Source organism: Anguilla rostrata, chromosome 12 (genome assembly GCF_018555375.3).
Source record: "Anguilla rostrata isolate EN2019 chromosome 12, ASM1855537v3, whole genome shotgun sequence".
Taxonomy (NCBI): Eukaryota; Metazoa; Chordata; class Actinopteri; order Anguilliformes; family Anguillidae; genus Anguilla; species Anguilla rostrata.
In genome coordinates, this window is record NC_057944.1 from 7,061,416 (window position 1) to 7,085,778 (window position 24,363).

General features: G+C 53.6%; 1 protein-coding gene across 1 annotated transcript; it reads right to left on the reverse strand.

The window, feature by feature from the left end:
- Positions 1-167: 167 nt before the first annotated feature.
- On the reverse strand, positions 168-24,110 carry prpf8 (pre-mRNA processing factor 8). The gene is given in 44 exon segments (XM_064300909.1): positions 168-817; positions 1,013-1,215; positions 1,670-1,809; positions 1,907-2,047; positions 2,847-2,988; positions 3,561-3,800; positions 4,034-4,227; positions 4,758-4,931; positions 5,055-5,168; positions 5,291-5,419; positions 6,590-6,827; positions 7,089-7,280; positions 7,362-7,522; positions 8,770-8,916; positions 9,023-9,152; positions 9,502-9,671; positions 10,066-10,201; positions 10,540-10,719; positions 10,933-11,180; positions 11,738-11,854; positions 11,970-12,180; positions 12,312-12,458; positions 12,595-12,833; positions 13,623-13,810; positions 14,541-14,733; positions 14,832-14,958; positions 15,418-15,581; positions 16,056-16,262; positions 16,698-16,894; positions 17,005-17,134; positions 17,226-17,360; positions 17,929-18,048; positions 18,620-18,809; positions 19,235-19,354; positions 19,630-19,820; positions 20,155-20,225; positions 20,228-20,247; positions 20,531-20,656; positions 20,772-20,984; positions 21,468-21,686; positions 21,949-22,113; positions 22,300-22,468; positions 22,560-22,676; positions 23,921-24,110. Coding segments are annotated over 43 exon segments (7,002 nt in total). The 5' UTR covers positions 22,669-22,676; positions 23,921-24,110; the 3' UTR covers positions 168-662.
- Between the last annotated feature and the right edge of the window lie 253 nt (positions 24,111-24,363).

The window sequence follows — 24,363 nt, forward strand, 5'->3', positions numbered from 1 at the left end:
GAAAAGTGATCACGTACCATATTTACACGGTTCAGTTACTCTCCAATTTACCCGTCTCCTGTCCAACAGTTTTTTCCTCCTTTCAAGGTACCCATCAGAACAAGCTTCTTTACAGTGAGATCGAGTGTCATCATATCTGATTGAAAGAATTTCAGATGCGACAAATGAACCTTATAAAAGTGTTCCGATCTTTATTTAAACCCAAATTACAGTGTGAATTTATGCACAACACAGCTAGTGGGCAGACACCTACTTCTGTAAAAAAATTAGCAAAAAAAAGAAAAAACAATTACAAGTAAAATCACTCCAAATGGCATTTTCTGACGGAAGGACCCTTTTTCTCTAAAAAATGAAAATCTTGACAGCTACCACCATGTCAAAACTGCTGAAGAAATACAACTCATACACATATAGTAAGTACAACCATGTTGAACGACATATCACGGAAATATCACTGATATCTCATGCTTAATCCTTCTATGAAGGGAAAGAGCAACTGGACAGTAAAGACGCGTTTTGTAGGGAACTATTTCCAACACACGAAGGTTTAAACGACTCCCGTTACGGCAGGGACCGCTGCATGATCGAGGTGAAGGTTCCGGCTGGGCAGTTAGGATCGGGTCCCGCGGTTTCAGTGTGCCGGAAGGCAGGCGGCACGCGCTCTAGGCGTACATGTCCTCGCGGTCTGCGTTGTAGATCTCGCCCTCCTGCAGGGACGCGAAGTTGAGGAAGTGCGAGGGTCGGTGGACCTCGTGGTAGAACTCCTTCGGGTTGGACAGCTGCAAGTCGTACTTCATGTTTGGATCGTGCCGGACACCTGAGAAGGAAAATCCCCCCCAAAAATAATTAAGGTTAAACAATCCAGTATTACAGGTAAATAAAATAGGCCAGTATTACTGGTAAATAAAACAATCCAGTATAACAGGTAAATAAAATAGTCCAGTATTACAGGTAAATAAGACAATCCAGTATTACAGGTAAATAAAATAGTCCAGTATTACAAGTTAGTTACCCATGAAGTTGTAATTCCAGGACACCTGCCCAGGCACCATGAAGAAGCCCAGGAAGCGGTCGGACAGAAGCATCTGCACGCGCTCGTAGTGCGACGGCAGGTAGCCCTTGGGGTTGTTGCCCTTGTCCGTGTTCTGCCTGCCCCACTCGTACCCGCTGGGGGTCAGCTTGTAGGCGGTCAGGGTGCAGGAGCCAGGGGTGAAGCTGGAACCCAAATGCACATTTAAAAACCAAAACCACCACAGGAAACACCAACCACCGCTTCTCCCCCAGCCTGAGGAAAGGTAGAGGCAGGTGAGCCTGGGGGTCTACAGTCTGATAGCCGACAACACAGAACACTGCAGAATGATCTGGAACTGACCTCTTAAGGCGCAAGATCACAATCATGTGATTGGAATGTTCTTAACTGAACACTCTAATGTGACTCTGATGTCACAATCACTACTGGTAACTGACAGCAATGGAGTTCTAGAACACTGACCGAATTTCGAAATGGCATTCCAAAAACTCCCCTCTTCAAAGGGTTAATGCAGCCGTAATGCTAGATGTGCATGACAAAAAACTGTCACCTACAGGTGTATGCGTCTCAGAGTGGGGTGCCTGCAGAGGTGTGTGCATGTGTGTGCGCGTGTGCGTGCCCACTGCATTGTGATGTTACCTGCAGGTGATGATGATGGTCTTCTCTCCGTCCCACGACGGGTTGTCGGCCATGACCTTGGCATGCGTGGTGACGTCCTGCGGGGAGAGCTGAGGCGACTCGTTGGGCTGCGTGTGGATCCACCCCAGTGGCTCCATTTCCTGCAGGGTAAGGGGGGGGGGGGGAGATACAGCTCAGATATGGGCGACGTGCTCACTCGCGATTGGCCCGTTTGAATGGCCCAGCCCACCAGCTCACCTTCAGGTACTCGTGCTGGGGCAGCTGATTGGGCAGGTGCACGGTCTGGTGCGTCCCCCACTGGGGCACCATGACGATGCAGCGGATCTCCTTCACCTGGGGGTTATCGGGGGGGCTCGTCCCGTACAGGTATCCCGCAATCTGAGGTAAACAGGTGAGGTAAAAGTTAAAATGAGTTCATTTTCCCCATTTTTGGTTGGCTGCTGGTGACAACTCAGCATCAGTACGATCAGGACTCCGCACCAATTCACAGACAGCCTTTATCCTGATGGGCCGGGCTCTCTGTTCCCCGAGATCTACCGGCCTGTAGGTTTGCACTCCAACCCTAATCTGGCACACCTGGTCCTACAGATTGGCAGCTCAGCGAGATCTCTAGCTGTTGAATGAGGTGTGCTTTGTTAGGGTTGGAGTGAAAACCTACAGGATGTAGCTAGCTAAAATCTCCAGGAACTGGGTCAGGCAATCCTGCCAGAAGTGAATCTTTCTTGGGGTGACTGGAATGTGAAGGTCAAACTCAAAATGCACAACACCGCCATATAAAAACACACATATGACATACAATATAGGATGTGTGCATTAGTGTACACCCACTTCATTTCAGTTAAAATGGTGAAGTAGCAATGCTGGTCAATTCACCAGTTCTCCATTCTGGCTTGAAAATGCCTTAAGGAGCCTGGCCAAAAATGTGGCTCCAGATGTGGACCCAGAGGATGGAATATCACGCTAAATCGCAGATCATTCACACTCTGCGTGCCCAGAGGTCACTTCTTCACACGTCTGTTTCCTGTCCTGCAGCGATGACCCCAGCACACCATTCAGACCCACTGGGCCCAATGAGCTAAGCTAAGGCAGAGTCACATGATCACGGCCACATTCATGCACTGCCTGCAGAGAGCACTGCATAAGCGCACTGTGTAAAGGCAGCCCACAGGCCACAGACCTGTGCGCGCAGGTCTGAGATGCAGATGAACTTCTTCAAGACGTTCTTGGGAAGGATGTAGGTGTAGCCCGTCTCCTTGATGTCGTCCGAGGAGACGTAGATGTGGTTGGTGCGGAGGTGGAGGTTGGCCGCAGAGATGGCCCTGCAGGGGGAGAGGGAGGGGGAGAGAGAAAGGGTGTGGGATACGTGGTTAACTCAGACACAGGTGGCAGGAGGGTTGGGACAGGTGGGTTGGGCAGGTGGAAGCAGGTAGGTTGAGCAGGTGGGTTGGGCAGGTGGAAGCAGGTGGGTTGAACAGTGAGGTTGAGCAGGTGGATGAGCAGTGGGGTTGGGCAGGTGGATGAGCAGATGGGTTGAGCAGGTGGGTTGGGCAGTGTGGTTGAGCAGGTGGATGAGCAGGTGGGTTGGGCAGTGTGGTTGAGCAGGTGGATGAGCAGTGGGGTTGAGCAGGTGGATGGGCAGTGGGGTTGAGCAGGTGGATGGGCAGTGGGGTTGGGCAATCGGGTTGGGCAGTGAGGTTGAGCAGTCGGGTTGGGCAGGTGGGTTGAGCAGGTGGGTTGAGCAGGTGGAAGCAGGTGGGTTGGGCAGGTGGGTTGGGCAGTGAGGTTGAGCAGTCGGGTTGGGCAGTCGGGTTGGGCAGGTGGAAGCAGGTGGGTTGGGCAGGTGGATGAGCAGTGGGTTTGGGCAGGTGGGTTGGGCAGGCCTTAGGCTCACCTGACTCTCCACTCGGTCTTGGAGGAGAAGGTCTGGGTCTCGTAGTTGCTGGTGGTGGAGGTGATGATCTCGTCGCCGTGCTTGTTGACGGTGCGCGTCTGCGTGGCGGTCAGCTGCGACTGCTCCTTGGTCTGCTTCTCGATCTCGGCGATCTGCTGCCTCTGCTGCGAGGGGGCGGAGATCTCCATGCCCAGGATGATGTCACGGATCTCCGACTGCGTCAGAGACGCCACGTTCACGCTGGAGCGGGGGAGAGAGACGGGTCAAACGAAAGCTCAACGCAGAACACGGACCCACACTCAAATCACAAAGCAAACCCTTCGTAAAACCTCAGTCTCGGACAGGTGCCTCTAGGTCTTGAAGCACTGGTCAGGAAGGTGGCAAGCCCAAACTTCAGATACGCTTCGTATTTTTTTTTTACACGTGTACGTTTTGCGACTCTCGTTTCCGGACCGCCCGGGACAGACACTCACTTGTTCTTCTTGCCGTAGTCGGCCAGGATGAGGTCCTTGAGCTGCACCTCCACCTTGATCCACTCCTCGTCGGTGAGCGTGGGCCAGATGTGGTGCGGCTCCGTGATGGTGGTCTTGTCCGGCTTCAGGATGACTTTGGCGCGGTCGTTGTTCACGTGGAGCGCCCTGAGGATCAGGATGAGACGGGAGAAGGCCTGCAGAGGGGAGGGGGTACAAAGGGGGGGTTAGGCAGGGTGGTTACGATGTTTGAGATTAGAGAGGCTGAGTAGGAGAAGGAAGATGTCATAGTGCAGGAAGTGAGCCGGTTAAGAGTGCAGGAAGTAAGCAGGTTAAGAGTACAGGAAGTGAGCCTGTTAGAGGGCAGGAAGTGAGCCGGTTAAGAGGGCAGGAAGTGAGCCGGTTAGAGGGCAGGAAGTGAGCCGGTTAAGAGGGCAGGAAGTGAGCCGGTTAGAGGGCAGGAAGTGAGCTGGTTAGGAGTGCAGGAAGTGAGCCGGTTAAGAGTGCAGGAAGTGAGCTGGTTAGGAGTGCAGGAAGTTAGCCAGTTGGGGTGCAGGAAGTGAGCCTGTTAAGAGTGCAGGCAGTGAGCAGGTTAAGAGTGCAGGAAGTGAGCCAGTTAAGAGTGCAGGAAGTGAGCAGGTTAAGAGTGCAGGAAGTGAGCAGGTTAAGAGTACAGGAAGTGAGCCTGTTAGAGGGCAGGAAGTGAGCAGGTGAAGGTGGACGTTACCGTGTAGGACGAGATGGTCTTGAGCCAGTCGTCGTACAGGTTGAAGAGGACCATCTGCGGCTCGGTGGCCTTGAGAATGAGGTCCCCGAACTTCTCCACCTTCAGACACGCCTGGAAGGGCAGCTGCAGCTCCGAGCCCTTGATGACGATGTTGGGGAAATCCAGCAAGTGGACCTGGCAAACGGGAGAGCGGTCACGTGATTACTGCTGCAGGATGAGGTGCGTACGAGGGACTGGGGGGCTAGAGCATGGACTGGGGGGCGGGACAAGAGACTGGGGGGGTGGGGCGCGGCTCACCTCCAGCGGGTCCAGCATGCCCTTCCGGGTGACGATGATCTGTTTGGGCTGCTCCTCCACGGGCAGCGAGCGAATCAGGGCCGCCACCTCCTCGGCCGTCTTCCACTTGGCCAACTGCAGACGGACAAGAGACAGACCAAAGAAGGTCAGAGACCAGACCTACAGAACCAGGCTCAGCACCGGAGGGGAGGGGGGGCGGGAGTGAGAGAGAGAGAGAGAGAGAGCGAGCGTCGCACCTGTCCCAGACGTTTCTGCCCCGCCCACACAGAGGTGTGGATGATCTTGAGGAAGAGCTGCCCGGTTCGGGGGTTGAAGATGAAAATGGCCCCGTTGATGGGCTTGGTGGTCAGGTTACCCTCGAACGTCTGCGGAGGAAAGAGACGCGACAGCCTTCTGTGAAACCAGGTCACGGCAGAGTGTTAACAAGCGGGAGGGACAAGCAGGGTTGTAAATAAACACTGGGGTAGAGCTGGGGTAGCCTCTGGGCGCCGCATGAGGTACGATAAACAAACCTGTCAGAAAAGCAGCCTCAAAACATGCCAGTGCAGGCAGCCCGTTAACAACAAAGCTTCCCAGTCTAACCGCAGCAAGTCGCGGAAAGAAGAATGTGTTAGTATGTGATACTGCTGGCATCTTTCCACTGCAGGAACTCCCTAGCTGGCCTTGGGGAAAACGCTTTGTTTACACCATTAATGAGAAGGTTCAGAGGGCCAGCTCTGCAGAACTGAGCACTTGGGGCAGACTCTGCAGAACTGAGCACTTGGGGCAGACTCTGCAGAACTGAGCACCTGGGGAAGACTCTGCAGAACTGAGCACCTGGGGCAGACTCTGCAGAACTGAGCACCTGGGGCAGACTCTGCAGAACTGAGCACATGGGGCAGACTCAGCAAGCAGGATAATACAGCAGAGACCATAGCAGTAGACATCACAGCAGTGTAGACACCTAGCACAGAATAACACAGTATCTCTCATCTCTTCTTCAAATGCAACCTCAAACTTACAAAAGCTTCTAAAACCAATGAAACAACCAATGAAACAACACATGTCTACGCCGTTAAACTTGTGTCAGTCTGTGCACTCAAACTGCAGAAACTGGTGCTCGCTTGGCTAACAGTCATTCTGCCCCCCCAAGTCCTCATTTGTACCCCAAAAAGCCAGGACACTGACCCAGCGCTCCTTAAGCAAGCAGAGCGCCATCCTGAGGTGGCCTCAGAAACAGGCCAGACAGGAGGAGGCTCAGGGACGTGCGTTTATGACCTTTGAGGCGGCAGTGTAGCATAACGGGTAAGGAGCTGGTCTTGTAACCGGAAGGTCACAAGTTCGATTCCTGGGTTAGACACTGCCGTTGTACCCTTGAGCAAGGTACTCAACCTCTATTGCTTCAGTATATATCCAGCTGTATAAATAGATGCAAATGCTATGTAAAAAAAAAAATAAATAAATAAATTAAAAAAAAAAGCTCTATAAGTCACTCTGGATAGGAGTGTCTGCTACGTGAGTGTTGAAGCACGTTGAGGGACGTTTTTTCTCCTCACTTTGTGGATGGTGACCCGGTACACGTTGGTATCGTCGACGAACCAGATGATCTGGTTGGAGAAGAGCTCGCCGTAGTTCTGCGAGGACAGGTAGGGCTCGGTGGGCTCGGAGGAGTACAGCTGCAGGCCCTTGCGGATGCGCTCCCGCAGCACGTACAGCGCCGGGTTGGCCTTCATGATCTTCGCCATGGCCTGCTGGATCAGCGGCTTGCCGCCGGGGAACCAGTTACCGTAGCCACTGGAGCGGGGAGGGAGGGGAGAGAGACACGCATTAAAACCCTAACCCTTACCCTAACCCAGTTACCGTAGCAACTGGAGAGGGTGGGAGGCATAACCCTAACCCCAACACAGTTACCATAGCAACGGTGTCGGGAGGGGAGGAGAATTAAAAGCTCACCCGTGTAGTGAGGTGGAGGAGTGAAGCTCACCTGTTAGAGGTGTAGGTGTAGGGGAGTGAAGCTCACCTGTGCAGGTTGTAGGCGGAGTTAGTAAAGCTCACCTGTGCAGGTTGTAGGCCAGATCGATGGCAATCAGGACCCCAGTGGGTGATGGGTAGATGCTCATGTTGTCGGTGGTGTAGTCCAGGAACTTAGCGCGGGCGTAGCGCTCGATATCGTGCGAGTCGTAGTCTCCCCATCGCAGCTGGATGTCGATCCAGTACTTCTGGGTGGTGGTGCTGTCCATCACGTCCCTACAACCAAACAGAGGCAGGGTGAGGCGGGGCTTAAATGTGACTGACAGGGGCTCACACCATCACTGGCTGCAAACTTACTTGGAATCAGCCAACAGGGAGGGGCGGGACACGTTCCACTTGTAGGAAGCGAAGAGCAAGATGTCCGCGCAGGACGAGTTCATCTTGTAGGACTTCCTGGGGTGGATGGTCTCCTTCTGCACCGTCTCTATCTCCAGAGCGTCCAGCTCCTGATCAAACACCTGGAATACAGAGAGAGAGGTGAGCGTGCGCGCACACACACACAGCACCGCTCCCACACACACACACTCACAGCACCGCTCCCACACACACACACACAGCACCGCTCCACACACACACACACACACACACACAGCACCACTCCCACACACACACACACACACACAGCACCGCTCACACACACACACACACACACACACACACAGCATCGCTCCCACACACACAGCACTGCTCGCACAAACACACGCACTAGGGCTGTCAGAAAATATTAGAAGTTCGAAAACTATTCGAAAATCTTTTTTCTTTTTTTTCTTTTTTTTAAGTTTGAACCTAAATTTGAGCATTCGAATATTAGTTCTGTATCCCGCGTTTTTGATTCCGTGTTTTGTAATTAACATAAATGTACAGGCTTTAATTTCATGCGGCGAATCATGTTCATGCACGAAAAGTTCATTTCCTGTGCTAATGTTACTTCCTCTGTCACATAAAAAATACTGAAAACTAGCGGTGAAAATGGCATCAGAGCAGCATCGGAGGAGCTGGTCCCACTAGTTGGTAGTAGAAGTCCTGTTTGGGAATTTTTTGGCTTCGTGGCCATAAATGGCGAGGTCAAGGACAAGAAAAGAGTTACGTGCAAGCTTTGCAGAGCAAGTCTGGTGTATCCGTTTGAATAGTTTTTGTGTTAAGAAATAAGCAGGGATTTCCTATAAACAATCATTTCCCTATTATTGCGATTAATAAATGCCGAGTTGTGGCAAATTACATCCACGAGAAAGTGCTTTATTCGTTTGCGCAGTAGGTTATAGAAACTGCAGGGGGCTCATTTATAAAATGAACTTGCGTGCACGTGAAGTGAAGACCTGACGTAGAGCGACGACCGTTTCCACGGTCAAATCGAGTCATGTTGAAATTTTATAAATCGCTACTTTGACGTGATTTTCTACGTATGCACCACACAGTTCTAAAAATACGTTTTATAAATGAGGCCCCAGATGTAGTAACCTAGTATGAAAGTTTACCAGTCCTCTATTCTACTGCCCGCTTGTGGAAAATAACACTCAGGCTAGTTCAGAGGGAGCGTCACGTGCATATTGCGCCGACAATAACCAGCTTATTTTTGTGAATTATAGGCAAATGATATTCGAATATATTCAAACTCTAATTACAAAAGCTAATATTCAAACTCAGTTTCATGGCACTTTTGACACCCTTAACACGCACACGCGCACACACACACACAGAACAGTACCTGACACAGGTCCATGACTATGCTCTCATGGATCTTCTGCCACAAGTGGGCTCTGAAGATCTGGATGAGGGAGATCTTGAGGGTGGGGATCTTGCCGTGCATGAAGATCCCGGTTAGATCCAGCTGCACCTGGAAGCCCACGTACACCTGGGGGTGGGGGGCAGAGGGATAGGAACAACTCACTCAACACCCAACAGAAGCACAGCAGCCTCCTGGCAGGGCAGACAGCAAGGGGATGGGGGGGGGGACGTACGTTTGCTCGGTTGATGGTGGGGGACCACCAGAGGGTGAATCGTCGATTGGGGATCTGGTTCAGACCGGATCTCTGAGCGTTGGTCAGCTTCTTCCACTTCATGGACTCCTCGAAGCCACTGGCCTTCTCCCTGAGGGGGGGGACGGGAGGGAGGGGGGGCAAAGAAATCTGTTACCCCGTGAGGAGGTCAACGCTTTCCAAAGCTGGGCTTACGGGCCAAACAGTTACAACTCCCTCCATGTGAGTTTACAACACAGTGTAGGTTGGGTAGAATGCATGAGACATGACTGCGGGAGTGTGTGGGGGCGTGTTTGGGGGGGCAGTGAGTGGGGGTGTGTCTGGGGGGGGGGGCAGTGTGCGTGATGTCTCAGGAACACGTAAGGGGTGAGTTTTGAGGTAAATAAGAATGAGGGACAGTGTGTTTCAGGGGGACAGTGTGTTTCAGGGGGACAGACGCACACTCAGGGGCCCACTCTCACCAGAAGAGACCCTCCCAGGTGGGGAAGTAGGTCCCCTTGAAGAGCGTGTGCTCCAGGATGCCCTCCACGCCGCCCAGCGCCTGGATCATGTCCGTGCGGTAGTTATTCAGGTTCCACAGTTTCCCATCATGCCTCTGGTGCGTCCACCAGAACGGGTTCTGCTTCAGAACCTGCGGAGACACAGACCCGTCACCCCATGTCCTTCACCCCTACGTCACGGTCATTTCAGCAGATCACACACCTTTCCCCATTATATGTACCCAATTATGCTACTAATGAGTTTGTGCTTTTTCAAAATCGTAGCTCACGCCAATCTGTTCAACTGTAAAGTACTTCCCTGGATGAGGAATAATCTCACTCAGAAGTCATTTTCACTTTAACCCCTCCCCAGGTAACTCCTATCACCAGAACAGGGTTACCTGGGGAGGGGTTACCTGGAGGGTGCGGGGGTTACCAGAGGGATAGGGGTTACCAGGGGGATAGGGGTTTACCTGGGAAAGAGGGAGGTTTCCTGGGAAAGAGGGGTTGTCTGGGGGAGAGGGGTCGTCTGGCGAGGAAGGTTACCTGGTACTGTTTGAAGTCGGTCCTGACCCTCCAGCCCTTGTCGTAGGCCAGGGTGTGCCGGTCCTTCTGGAAGAGGGTGTTGATTCGAGGGATGCCCCTGTCCCAGGAGTCCTCCAAGTCTTCCAGGGTCAAACGCCTGAGCGGCAAACAGCCCAATTAACACAGCTGTAACTACTGCCCCATAAAGGATGACCGTATTAACGTAGCCATAGGCACTAAAATAGAACATTACCTAATGACACATAATATACCCATTAACTGCACAGCAAATCACACCACAATTACAGCTAAAGCACCACACGGAAACTGTACTAACAACAGCATAAATAACTGCCAATCAAATGTTTACAAATCAACAGTGGCGCTGGCCCAAAGGGTTGCCCAATGAGTCGACCCCTAAGAGGTCCCAGCGAGGGCCGGAGGGGGTGGTGTGGAGCCATCTCCCGGTGGGGCGGGTAGGCGGGCGGGACGCACCTGTTCTGGGCGATGGCCTCCTGCCTCTTGAGGGCGTACTCGGCCCAGACCCTCTGCGAGTCGATGAACTCGCTCTCCCAGGGCTGGATGTAGCGGTACAGGTTGGGGATCAGCTGGTCCTCCTCGTGGCTCATGCCCGAGCGGAAGTGCGTGATGCCCACGTCCGTCTGCTTCGACCACCTGCCGGGGGGGGGGGGGGGGGCACCCAGAGCGTTAAAGAGCGCCAGCCTTAACCCCACTGCACATTCACCCCACAGCAGCAGCAGCAGCAGCTTCAGGCAATACCCATTTAAAGCACGATACCCTTATTAGCCTAGCTTGTCGCTCTGGACAAGAGTCCCTTCCGAAATAAAGGTGGGTAGTAACTGCACCGGACGGGGGCGGGACGCTCACCTGAGGTCGGACTGGGGGATGAGGACGTGCCCCATGGACAGCATGCCCAGCCCCCCCAGCTCCTTGGGGGTGTAGAACACCACGGGGGGGAAGCGGCTGGGCATCTTGGAGTTGAGGCCGATCTTGATGCGGGTCTGGATCTTGTTCTCGCACTTGACCAGCAGGTCCAGCAGCTCCTGCGTGTTCACCACCGCCTCGCGGAAGTACGTCATCAGGCCGATGAGGGCCGTGTTCCACTTATTCACGATCTGCAGGAGGAGGGAGCACGGGGTAAAACACCTCCCTCTCTACAAGATGGTGGAGCGGGACGGAGAGGGATGGAGGAGGACAGAGAGAGACGGAGAGGGATGGAGGAGGACAGAGAGAGGGACAGAGTGGGACGGAGCGGGATGAAGGAGGAGGACAGAGAGAGGGACAGAGAGCGGGACAGAGAGAGGGACAGAGTGGAACAGATAGGGAGGGAGTAGGGCAGAGCGGGATAGAGGGGGCAGAGGGAGGGACAGAGAGGGGGACGGAGAGGGGGACAGAAAGGGACCAAGCAGGATGGAGTTGGGCAGGGGGGGACTAAGGGAGGGACAGAGCGGGACGAAGGGGGCGGAGGGGGAAACAGAGAGGGACAGAGTGGGGGATGATGGGAGGGACAGAGAGAGGTACGGAGAGGGGGACAGAAAGGGACCAAGCAAGATGGAGTTGGGCAGGGGGGGGACTACGGGGAGGGACAGAGCGGGGCGGAGGGGGAAACAGAGAGGGACAGAGTGGGGGATGATGGGAGGGACAGAGAGAGAGAGAGAGAAAGAGCGGGTACCTTGGTGAAGGTGGTGGAGCCGGAGGCCATGAGGATCTGTCGGACGCGGTTGTGGAACCTCTGCATGGACTCGTCGTCCACCCGGAGGAAGCACTGCGCCGTGCGCTCCTTCGTCACCTGGGGGGGGGGGGCAGGACAGGGGGTCAGCGCACGGGGCTGGGCTCACGACCCTCAGGTGTGTGTGTGTGTGTGTGTCTCAGGTGTGCACATAACCCCGCACCCCCCCGCTCACCTCGTTCTGCAGGTTCCACACGCCGTCCTTGTGCGTGAACTCCTCGTAGCTGGTGCGGCACTTGGGCAGGATGCGGCACTCGAACCCGCACATGTTGAAGAGCAGGTTGGGGTTGTCCTTGCTGTAGACGGAGACGAAGCTGTTCTCCCACTGCACCGTGGTCACCGAGCGGGGCAGCCGGTTCTTGATGTCCCAGAAGACGGCGCGGCCGCTGCAGAGGACACGGGAAAACCCCCCCCCCAGCTCGTCAACCTGCTGCCGAGAACTTTCAAACTTTTTCCCAGGAGGGAAATCAAAAAAAAAAAAAAAAAAAAACACTCCACACCAGCAGGGGGCACTCACAGGTTAACATCGTGCTTCATCAGCCTCATCCTGGCATCCCTGGGCCAGCACTTCTTGTTGTTGTAGCCCACGATGTTCTCGTTGTTGGGGTCCGGGTGCTCAGTCAGGTACCTCTGGATCAGGTCTCGGGCCTCGTCGGCTGTAAACCTAGAAACCCAAAATTAAACCGTAAAGATCTGGTCTGGAGTCTGGGCCTAATATAACAGGGGAAGGAGGAGTCTGAATGAGGCCTGGCCCACCCCACCCCACCCCACCCCACTCTCTCAGCACAGGGGTCCCGCACCTGAAGAAGATGTGGATGCGGTCGATGTAGCGGCAGTACAGCCGGATGGGGTGGGCGCCCTCCGTGGCGATGTCCTGGAAGCTGAGGAAGTCGTTGGGCATCTGGGGCGGTCCCGCCATCTCGCTGGCGCGGTGCAGCCCCAGGACCAGCAGGTCCATCACCAGCCCGTAGTACTGCACGATGAAGGAGGCGAACTGCAGCCCCCGGATTATCCCGTACGAGTTGGTGTGGTTCATGTCCTGCAGGGGGAGGAGAGCCGGAGACACTGAGGGCACAGGACTACTACCCCAACCGCCCCGAGAGGAAGGGCGCGCTCAGACCAATGAAATGCATCCAATATGCAAATCCATTACATTACATTACAGGCATTTGGCAGACGCTCTTATCCAGAGCGACGTACAACAAAGTGTATGACCATAACCAGGAACAAGTATGACGAAACCCCTAGAGAGAAGTACCGGTCCAAGTGCAGGGAACAACCGCATAGTTCAACTTGGACCCTGAAGGTTAAACTGATTAACACTAACGCAACGAGAACGGCAACAACGCAGTCTATATCCGGTCGACTCAACCAATCGGTGAAGGACTGCTCGATCAAACAGCGCACACGCTTGTGGAGGTCCATGGACTTCATGAGGGCGAGTCATGAACGTTCAAGACCTGGGTCAAATACGTATTTGTTTCGGATTCAAATAGTTTTCTGTACTCCATTGATCTTGCCTGGTGTGTTTGAGCCTCCTAATATGACCAGAAGGCGGGGTTTGCAATTTTGAGAGCATTTCGTTGGTTCCAGTACACCAGACAAGAAAAGCGTAGGAAAGTATTTGAATCCAAAACAAATATGTATTTGACCCAGGTCTGAACCACACACCTTTTCTTGGGTTTGACGTCGCAAAACCTCGACCTCTTTGGTCCTCAAGTGAGTGAACCCAGCCGTTTAACCCTCTAACGGGCCTGGGTGCTACAGCCCAAGCTAAATAACTTCACAGTAAAAGATCTCTTGCCAGGTGTGGGGCGGGGAGGCTCACCTTGTAGTTGATGACCACGTTGTTCTTGGCGGTCATGTAATCAGCGATGTTGTGGTCCACGATGAGGCGGAGCAGCCTGTTGAGCAGCGTCAGGTCGATCTTCTCGTACATCTTCTCGTAGCGCGACTCCAGCATGACGTTGCACTCGCCCTCCGTCGTCTCCCAGACGTCCTGCAGGTTGTTGATCCCTGAGAAAGGGGGGGGGGCAACGGGAGGGGCGACCAATTAGGGCACATCAGCAAACTGCACATGGACCTGCATCACCCCACCTGACTGAAACTAGCATCATCACCCAGTTTACTGCACATGCCCAGCATCCTCTACCGGACTGAAACTAGCATCATCACCCAGTTTACTGCACATGCCCAGCATCCTCTACCGGACTGAAACTAGCATCATCACCCAGTTTACTGCACATGCTCAGCAACATCTACCGGACTGAAACTAGCATCATCACCCAGTTTACTGCACATGCCCAGCATCACCCACCGGACTGAAACTAGCATCATCACCCAGTTTACTGCACATGCCCACCATCATCTACCGGACTGAAACTAGCATCATCACTCAGTTTACTGCACATGCCCAGCATCCTCTACCGGACTGAAACTAGCATCATCACTCAGTTTACTGCACATGCCCAGTATCCTCTACCGGACTGAAACTAGCATCATCACTCAGTTTACTGCACATGCCCAGTATCCTCTACCGGACTGAAACTAGCATCGTCACCCAGTTTACAGGCCACCCTCTACATCGGCCAAGTCACCCTTCGTAAACGAAACCCGCTACGCTACCTCACCATCGTGGTCCGGCCTCCGCTCTGCCAAGCAGCAGACAGCGGTACTGGGACCACCCCTGAGCGCGTCAGCCCCCCCCCGACCCCTTCCCAAGCGCCCCGCCCCCATCGTGACTCACCTTGACACCACTTGTACACCAGCAGGGGAGGGGGCTCGGTGTCGGCCGGCTTGATCCAGGGGGGGAACAGCCTGCGCTTGTCGGCCTCGTACCACAGGTACTGGTCCAGGTAGGCGTCCGTGATCTTCTCCAGCGGCTCCACGTCGTACACGGGCACCAGGTGGCTGTACAGGTCCATGAACTCGATGCCCACCTGAGGGGGGGAGAGGGTGGCATCGAAGCCGGGTTGGCGGAGGGCGGCTGAGGCCGGGTCGGCGGGGGCGCGAACACGGACGGGGCACCGGGACTCACCTCTTTGAAGGCACGCTGGGTCAGCAGGTGACGCTTGATCCTGGACAGCGCCTCGTGGGGGTTGTCGTAGGCCTGCTCGATCAGACCCAGCTCCTCGCGCTGCGATTGGTTCAGCCTGGACTTCACACTGCGGCACACGCAAACACACGCACGTTAACGTGAAGTACAAGCTAAACCCAAACACGAGACATCATGCATACAGTACACATGGCCTTTCCACATCTCACTCAACATAAGCTGAGCAGTGCACACTGTTACCAGCAGAGTGGTGCAACCCGTGGTCACCACTAGAAGGCACTTTCCCACAGAGTGCTGTAGCCTGCAGTTAACTCTAGACCAGGGGTGGTCAACCCAGGTCCAGGAAAGCCGCAGGGTCTGCTGGCTTTTGTTTTTAATTGTTGTTTTTGTAATTGATCAATTAAAGCAGTTGATTACATCGTTAACTCACCTCACCTGGTTTATTTTGTGTAAGTGGTTGTTGTATTTAAGGTCAAAACAAAAGGACCGAAGTTGGCCACCCCTGCTCTAGACGTTGCTTTCCCACAGTGTTGTAACCTGCAGTTACCTCTAGAGGGCGCTTGCTTACCTGTAGGCCTCTTTGAGGCGCTCCAGGGCCAGGATGAGCAGCTTGGTGTCGTGCTTGTAGGACAGCGGGGGGAAGGGGATGGGGGAGAAGCGCCGGCTCTCCAGCCAGTGCACCGTGGTGGTGTAGATGGCCACCGCCTCCTCCGCCGTGATGTAGGGGCCGTCCTGCGGGAAGCACACGCCCATTTAGAGCCGCGCACGGACGCTCAGGACCACAGCCAACACCCACCCGGATCCGCCCCCGTCTCCCCAAGGGCCCTGCCTCCATCTCCCCAAAGGCCCCGCCCCCGTCTCCCCAAAGGGCCCTGCCTCCACTCCCCAAGGCCCCCCTCTCCCAAAGGCTCCGCCCCATCCCCAAAGGCCCCGCCCCGTCTCCCCAAGGCCCGCCCCTCCCCCAAGGCCCGCCCCATCTCCCCAAAGGCCCCGCTCCCACCAACCCCGGACACTCAGAACCACAGCCAACACCCACCCGGAGCCACTCCCATCTCCCCAAAGGCTCCGCCCCATCACCCCAAAGGCCCCCCCCATCTCCCCAAAGGCTCCGCCCCATCTCCCCAAAGGCTGCCCCCATCCCCCCAAGGCCCGCCCATCCCCCCAAAGGCCACGCCCCCACCCCCAACCCGGCACCCGCGCGCGCACCTTCAGGTAGTTGTGCTGCCTCTCCTGCTCGGCCTTCAGGTAGAGGCGGGTCAGGCGGCCCAGGTTCTTCTTGCAGACGGTCTTGTCCACGGTGGCGCCGCGCCTGATTCGCTCGCGGTTATAGTGGGCCGTGTTCGTCCACCAATCGGCTTTGGCCTTCACGTAGCGGAGGATCATGTTCTCGATGGGCGTGGGAAGCCCAGGAACCTAGCAGAGAAGGGGGAGAGGCAGGGAAGAAGGGAAGGTTAGTGAGTGGTGCACTGAGCGCGCCTCATTAAACAATGCAGTACAAGCTAAAGTGTTTTCAATTACACTGAACCAAATTAGGATCTCCTCTAATCCACCTCTAGGGAGCGAATCAGGCTATTGCATCACGTCGATTTCCATTAGCGTTGTTGCAGTAAACCTTCTGATCTGCAACAAGTTGTAGCATTGTAATTCTTTAAAGGAAAAGAGGGCCACTGACAGTTATCACAACGACTATTAAAGAATGTCCCCGCTGCTCAGCTATAATCAGTGTAGGCAGAAGTAGAGGTGGAGATACAGTCAGTAACCGGAGGCGAGGTAGATACAGGCAGTGTAGCGCTGTAGTTGTTGTACGCAGGTGTTGCTGCCGGGGGCAACAGGCGGGGGGGGGCATACCTTCCAGGGGATGTTGGCCTTCCAGCACCTCCAGGACTCGCTGAGGTGCTGCAGGATGGTGCGGGCCTTGTTCTGCTTGATGCCCTCGGGCATCATGTCCAGGATGTCGTGCATGACGGCCGCGCGCAGCTCCAGGTCGAAGTGCGACTCCACCCGCTGCTTGGTGACCGTCTTGGCCACGCCCTTCGAGTGTCGACCTGTGGGGAACGCAGGAGAGGCGATGCCACACCTGCCAGCCACACTGCAGAACCTGGGAAAACCGGAGAAGAAAACTCCAGCGCCCCCTGGTGTTTCGGGGCAGGCTTACCTTCGAACTGCCTGGCCAGCAGGTTCCCCAGCCAGCGCTCCAGCAAGGGGGTGATGCCCCTCATGAAGAACAGCCACACCCGCCACCCGGGGGCCCAGAAGCCGCACCCGGGGCCCTTCCCCACCGGTCCCTGGGGAGGGGGGGGGGAACAGAACAGAGCGCTTTCAGACTGGGAGCTGCGCCAGGGCTGGATGCATTTCCCAGCATGCTCTGCGACTTACCGTGTTGAAGCGGTAGTAGATGAGGTGTTTCAGGTCCTTGCACATGCGGATCTGTCTCATCAGCTTGTACTTGTAGCGGTACATCCCGGTCAGCTGACCCACGTGCGCAAAGATGTACTGCAGCCCGTCGGACAGCTAGAAAGCACCGACAGCAAACCATTCACACCAACAACAAACCGTAACTTACACCAACAAACTGTAATTTACACCAACGTTGCCATTACAGTTGTACTTTACACCAGCCACAATTTACACCAACGTTACCGTGACAGTTGTACTTTACACCAGGCATAATTTACACCAACATTACCATTACAGTTATGGAAATGGTAAATGGACTGCATTTATATAGCGCTTTTATCCACAGCGCATTACAATTGATGCCTCTCATTCGCCAGAGCAGTTAGGGATTAGGGGTTAGGTGTCTTGCTCAAGGACACTTCGACATGCCCAGGGTCGGGGTTTGAACTGGCAACCCTCCGACTGCCAGACAATCGGTCTTACCTCCTGAGCTATGTCGCCCCACACCTGGTGTAAAGTTGTACTTTACACCAGGTGTAATCTACACCAACATTACCATTACGGCAGTACTTTATACCATTACCCTCCAAAATCACTGCTGTTATCGCCAGCTGTGCTGTGCTGTCGGGTGTGACGGTTAGGGGTTAGGGGTCGGGGGTCGGCGGCCGAGGGCGTGGCCTACCTGGAAGGCGTCGACGTTCCCCAGCCTGTACTGCACGTGGCTGTCCACCACCAGCTTGCTGAGGCGGAGCACCTCGCGGCAGAGATGGAAGGCGTTCCCGAAACGAGACTTCTTACGTTCCTGCGAACAGGGGGAGACCCGCCCCCCCCGCCATTAACCAAAGCCACATCCCCTCACCCCGGCAAAGCCCCGCCCTACTGGAAACACGGTGTCCACTTCGGCAAAAAAATGCAGTTTAAAATCCAACTCCAAACAAAAATAACACAGCAGGGCCACAACGAGGCACGTGTTCATGCCAAACTTTCAGTCACGTACCCAACACGCTGCCAAACCCAACCATCACAGTCTTGTTTTAAGGCACGTGCAGAACTTAAATTCAATACTCGGGAGTTCAGGTAACTTAGTATTAAGGTGCCTTATTTTCTTCAGCAAGAAATTATGGCGAGTTAGCCACCGCTTACGTTTTAGTAATTAATGAAAAGCTATTATTTTTATTTCTCGTTTAGTTTTTCTTCTAATGTACGACAACGTACCGAACCCAGATTTTCTTTTATGTTACACCCTAAATAACACACTGAAAGCGTACAGACTCATGGTCACATATTCAAAGAACAGCGTCTACGAAAGCTTATCATGGAAGACTTTACACCGCAGGCCGGGACAGGGTCGGGGGCAGGGGCGAGATCTTCACCTTGGTGGTGAGGGTCTTGACGGGCTTGAGGTTGAAGTTGTAGTCCAAGTGCAGGTAGTTGAGGTTCTTCCTGTGGATGAGCAGGTTGAGCATGTTGTAGCCCTGCCTGCACACCTGCAGCCCCACCTCCACCCAGTCCAGCTTCGTCGACTGGAAGAACTTGGTGGCCTTGAAGGAGCGGAAGAGGTACCTGTGAGAGAAGACAGCCGTTACACTTGAGACAATCTATACAGCTCCACAGACATACACCGAACACGCTTCACAGAATTACACCTGAGACAATCACAGCTCTCGATACACCTGACAACTCACCTGCCTCTACAGACATTACACCTGACACAACTCACCTGCATCCACAGACACTACACCTGACACAACTCACCTGCTTCTTCAGACACTACACCTGACAACTCACCTGCTTCTTCAGCCACTACACTTGACACAACTGACCTGCTTCTACAGACGTTACACCTGATCATCTGTATATAATCACTGCACACGCCCCTCACTGTACACCAGTATATTCCTAATGTCAAGGGAACAATAACAGTGGGACTATCTGCCCAAATCTCCCCCCCCCCACCCCCCTCCTGTGGTCTCCAGTTCAGTACGCACCGCTTCTTCTGCGCCTTGGGGGGTCTGTGTTTGAGGGCGTTGAGCACGTAGTACTTGAGCAGCTTCTGATAGGAGACGCGCACCTTCACCGGCTGGCCTGCAGGGCAGTGCTCGCGGTACCTGAGGAACAGACTAAATGGAGACATTCTGCCCTGTTAAAATTCCCCGGCCACCCACCACCTGGGTGCAAATAACGCACAACTTTTCTGGCCTATGATCTGTGTTAACTGAGCGCAAGAGTGATTTGACTTCTGATAGCAGAACGCATGACTTTTCACCATGGCTGCCTGCAGGAAGTCCTCGCGCATTATCACCTGGCTACCACCAGGCAGTTAACATCCCCCTGCGCATTAACCACTCCCACCTGCGCAGTGTGGTCGTAGCGCCATGCTCACCAGTTCTTGATGAGCGGGATGTCAATGGCCCGACGGGTTCTCCCCGATCGCAGGTTGAAGGGGCGGGGCGCCCAGAGCAGAGCGATCCCATTGGCCGTGTTGTCGGTGTAGAGGGGCGTGTCCTTGAGGAAGGGCTCCACGTACTCCGGCAGCTCAAACTCCTCATCGTCGTCTGGCAGGGGCTCCTGGCTCTGCAACACATCGACCCACAAACCTTAAACATCCAGCAGCCATCTAACCAATCAGACATCTTTAACATCTGCACTACCAGCGGCCATCTTTAACATCTGCACTACCAGCAGCCATCTTTAACATCTGCACTACCAGCGGCCATCTTTAACATCTGCACTACCAGCAGCCATCTTTAACATCTGCACTACCAGCAGCCATCTTTAGCATCTGCACTACCAGAGGCCATCTTTAGCATCTGCACTACCAGCAGGCATCTCAGATTTGCATACCAGGGCCACCCTCTGTCCATAAGCCCTGCGTAACTGCTGTGCGAGACAGGCTTCTGGTTCTTACCTTGACAGAGTGTCGTTTGAGATGGGGTGATCAGGGTCAATAAATCTGCGGATCTGGATCCCTCCTCTTAAGACCACATTAGGGGTGTGGTACCTGCAGGAACATGCAGCTCCACCCAGAGCACATGTTACTTACGACCCTTCCTGGTCCATAATGCCCTAAAATTAAGGTAGCCTGGGGCGACAAGCTCAGGAGGTAAGACGATTGTCTGAGCAGTCGGAGGTTGCCGGTTCAAACACCCTGGGCGTGTGGATGTCCTTGAGCAAGACACTTTAACCTCAACCCTAACTGCCTGCGATGAGAGGCATAAATTTGTAAAGCGCTTTGGATAAAGTGCTATAAAATAGCGTATTACCATTTCCGCAGTTACACTTACCAGGTGAGGTGGACGTGGTGCGGAAGGTTGTTGTACAGGTACGGGAAGGCGATTTTGTACTCCGTCCTGATTGGCTGCCTGATGATGATCTTGTTGATGTCATTGAACTCATTCCAGTCTTCATCCCTGGGAGAGGGTTGGGAAGGTTGTATTAAAAGAACTTACGGCCAGCAACGAAACCAAACTAAACCTTATTCACCAATGGAAGCCCGGGGGGAATCTCTACAGGGGAGGGGCTTACTGCAGGTTGATGTCTCTGACCAAGGGTTCGAACTTGGGCCCTCCAGGGATGGCCATGTTCAGGGCCTTGGAGGTGAAGAAGGCCTTCAGGTCGAACAGGTAGAAGTAATTGTAGTCGACCAGGTCGGTGAGCAGCTGGTTGGCCAGGCGGTAGAGAGTGGACATCATGGGCAGAGTGAACTGCCAGCGCCTGTAGGTGGTGCCGTTCACATACCTGCAGGAGACAGGGCAGCCTTACTGAGAGACAAGGTGGTGTTAGCGATACAGGTAGGCGAGGGGGGTTTAGTGTTACTGGAGGTGGGGTTCAGATGGGAGGGGTAAGGTCGTTGGGGAGGGGGTATTGAGAGGCAAGGGGTGAGCATTGGGGGGTGAGACGAGGGGTGCGGGGGAGGCATTGGGAGAGGGGGCGTTAGGGAGGGGGGTATTGAGAGGCGAGGGGGTGAGCGTTGGGAGGGGGGTATTGAAAGGCAAGGGGTGAGAGGGGGACGTTGGGGGGTATTGAGAGGCAAGGGGTGGGAGCGTTAGGGGGGTGGGAGGGGTCAGCGTTGGGGAGGGGAGGTTATTGATAGGAGAGGGGTGGAATGGCGGAGCACTGGGGATATTGAGAGGCGAGGGGTGGGCAGGGGGAGCATGGAGGGGTGGGCGGCGGTGCTGGTGGCCGCGCCTGGTGAGCCGGAGGAGGCTGCGGCACACTCACTTGGTGTTGTCGCGGAGCGGCTGGTGCTCGTACATCCAGTCCACCACCGAGCCGTCCTCCTCGGGGTCCAGCTCCATCTGGATGGCCTCCAGCGGCTCCACGTCCAGGATGTTGTCGGCGTAGTCCAGCGGCGGCTCCTCGTCGTCGAACGGCGGGAAGCGCATGCGCTTGAAGTGCCGCCGGTCCCTCTTCTCGCGCCGCATCATGATCCACATGGCCCTGGAACCCCCGGCCAATCGCAATCAAGAAGTCAGTGACATCACAACACCCGGGGGGGCCAAAGGCCTCTCACAGTTAACAGCTTAACCCCTTTGCATAGACGCCAAATCGGGCCAATTCTCACCCATCTAGGGGACGTTATATTCAGGCTTTATAACTCCAGATAGGAGCATCACAGTGACCTGGAAACAGTTTAATGAAGCACCTGTACTCTTTACGATACCGTGACAGAAAGAACAGAAACAGGGGACACGTTGCTCACCCCCACTGGGCGATGTAGACGGGCTCGATCACCCAGGGGATCTCGTTGACGAAGGAGATGGCGCCGGTGATGTGGTAGAGCACGGGCACGTCCCTGATCTGCTCCCAGGGCATGGGCATGTTCTCCAGCAGCTTCAGCACCGCGTGGGGCATGTACTTCAGAGCACTGCAGGGAAGGAGGGGCAAGAAAACATAAGCTCAGTGTGTGTGTGTGTGTGTGTGTGTGTGTGTGTGTGTGCGCACGCAAGTGTGTCTGTGTGCGCACAGCTGCAGTAAGCAGATTGACACAGTGCTGCTTAGTGGCCTAATCCCCCTACATGTCCAGAGGGTGGGGTAAGTCGGGCACACGTACCCGAGATAGACCCTCTTGTCGTGGCGGAACTTCCTGTTCGTCATGTCGCCGTGGTCCCTGATGATTTTGCGGACGTGCTCCGGCGGCATGTCCTCCTTCTGCGCGTCCACGAAGCCGAACTTGCGCTTCTCCGAGTAGCGCTTGGCCTGCAGCTGCTGCCATTTTCGTGCTGCGGTTAACGGAAAAAAACTCAACCACAGAAACAGCACGCACATGCCGTCGCCACACACCCGCAGACCCACCGCAGCCGACTCACGTACCTTTCTCCTGCAGCTTCTCCTCCGACATGTAGTCGGGAATCTGCCCCGGAGTCGGGATGCCCGTCGGCATACTGCCGGGTACTCCTCTGTATGGAAACGCAGCTGCCATGGCAACCTCTAAAATAATAATAATAATAAGACGTTAAGAGTTAATTTTAACAGGCTCTGAAGTAGAGGTCTATGGTGCTCCCATTTCTGAAGCATTTGCTCCTGAAAATTGATATGTGCTACCAGAAAAATGTCATTAGGAGCACATCTAATAAGCAGGATGCATTGGTGTGCTCCAAGTTTTTTCAGCTTAGGAGCACATGAGCTCCTTGGAAAAAAAATGTTGTGAAGAGCCCTGTAAAGTAATACAAGTTCTCTTGAGGTAGTATTTTGATAAATTTTAACAATTCTATCTATGCCTCTTACATCAAAAATTCGAATAACTGAACCCTCCCCAATAAGCCTGTAATTCGATGGATAATCATAATTTACTACCCCCAACCCTGAATATTTCTTCGCATTTATTCAAATATTATGACGGAACAGCAAACATATTCATTCTGAATTACACGAACCAATGATTATGTCCAAGACTAAGGAACATTCGTTTTCATCCCCAAATGTAGGTTTACTAGTGAAAGAAAATCGAATGTGTGCTCCTATACATGGTTAACAAATAAAGAGCGATAACGTGCCAGTCAGCAAGTTAGCACAACATCACCAGATTGTCATTTTAGTTATTGTCCACGAAATTACACTTGTCTAGCTACTGTACAATCAGCCTGATATTCACGTCAAACAGAATGATTGTTAAACAAACGTATGAACCCCTAACTGACCAATTATCTAGCGCACCAATCATCATTGTTATTTTAGCAAAAAGACAGAAACATTTAGAACCAGCAGCTTGCATAACCAACTAAAATGTTTGCTTGCGAAGAGGAAATTCAGGCCAGCTAACAGCGATGTTTGCTGGTTAGCCAACGTTAGCAAACAGGAAAACTTCACGCACACTATGTGCTACACTAGCGTGTAGCTAGCTGGCTAACAGTCAATGCAAAGGCTAACATTCTAGGTTAGCTAGCATGCTAAACTTATTCTATTTGTAAACTTTGCCACTACAGTAAAGTAATTACTAGCTAGCTACACACGCATTAACAGCGTTAAAACAATCCGTTAGCAGCTAGTTGGCCAACTATGTTAACACTCACACAAGGCAGCCAACTTGCAAAATGTTGGAACTAACGTTCACTAGCTTGCTGCAAAATATCACAGAAGGCCAAGAAATCAACGCCGTGGTTATTTATGACTACACTACGTAAAACCTGTCTAGAAGCCCAATTATTAAACATATTATAACAGGAAAATCTTACCTACAGCTCCACGGCAACTGATCTTTATTCAATAGCTCTCTGCAATCAAAATAGCATCCCTTAAACAAATAAACCAAAAAACTTCACCCGCTTTACACGGGTAGCTACTTGTGCAGAATGGCGCACAGACTAGCGAACGACACCGCACGTTGTGCGTACCGTACGCCTATTCGTCAACGAAATTTACGTTATGCGTGGGCTTTACTATGCTCTCAGTAGCGGAAAATGCGGCCATTAAAATACGCAAGCGCGCAAGACACACAGAAACCCCGGATGTTCCGTCTGAAGCCTATGCTTTCTGACAAAAGTGGCCACTGGAGAACGCTATTTACCCAGAAAAATATTTTCCCATGACGCTATGCGTTCTTTTTAGATGTAGAAGTTTTAAATTGAATAATCTACTTGTTCATTTATTCCTGAAGATATTGTGCTTATTAATGTGG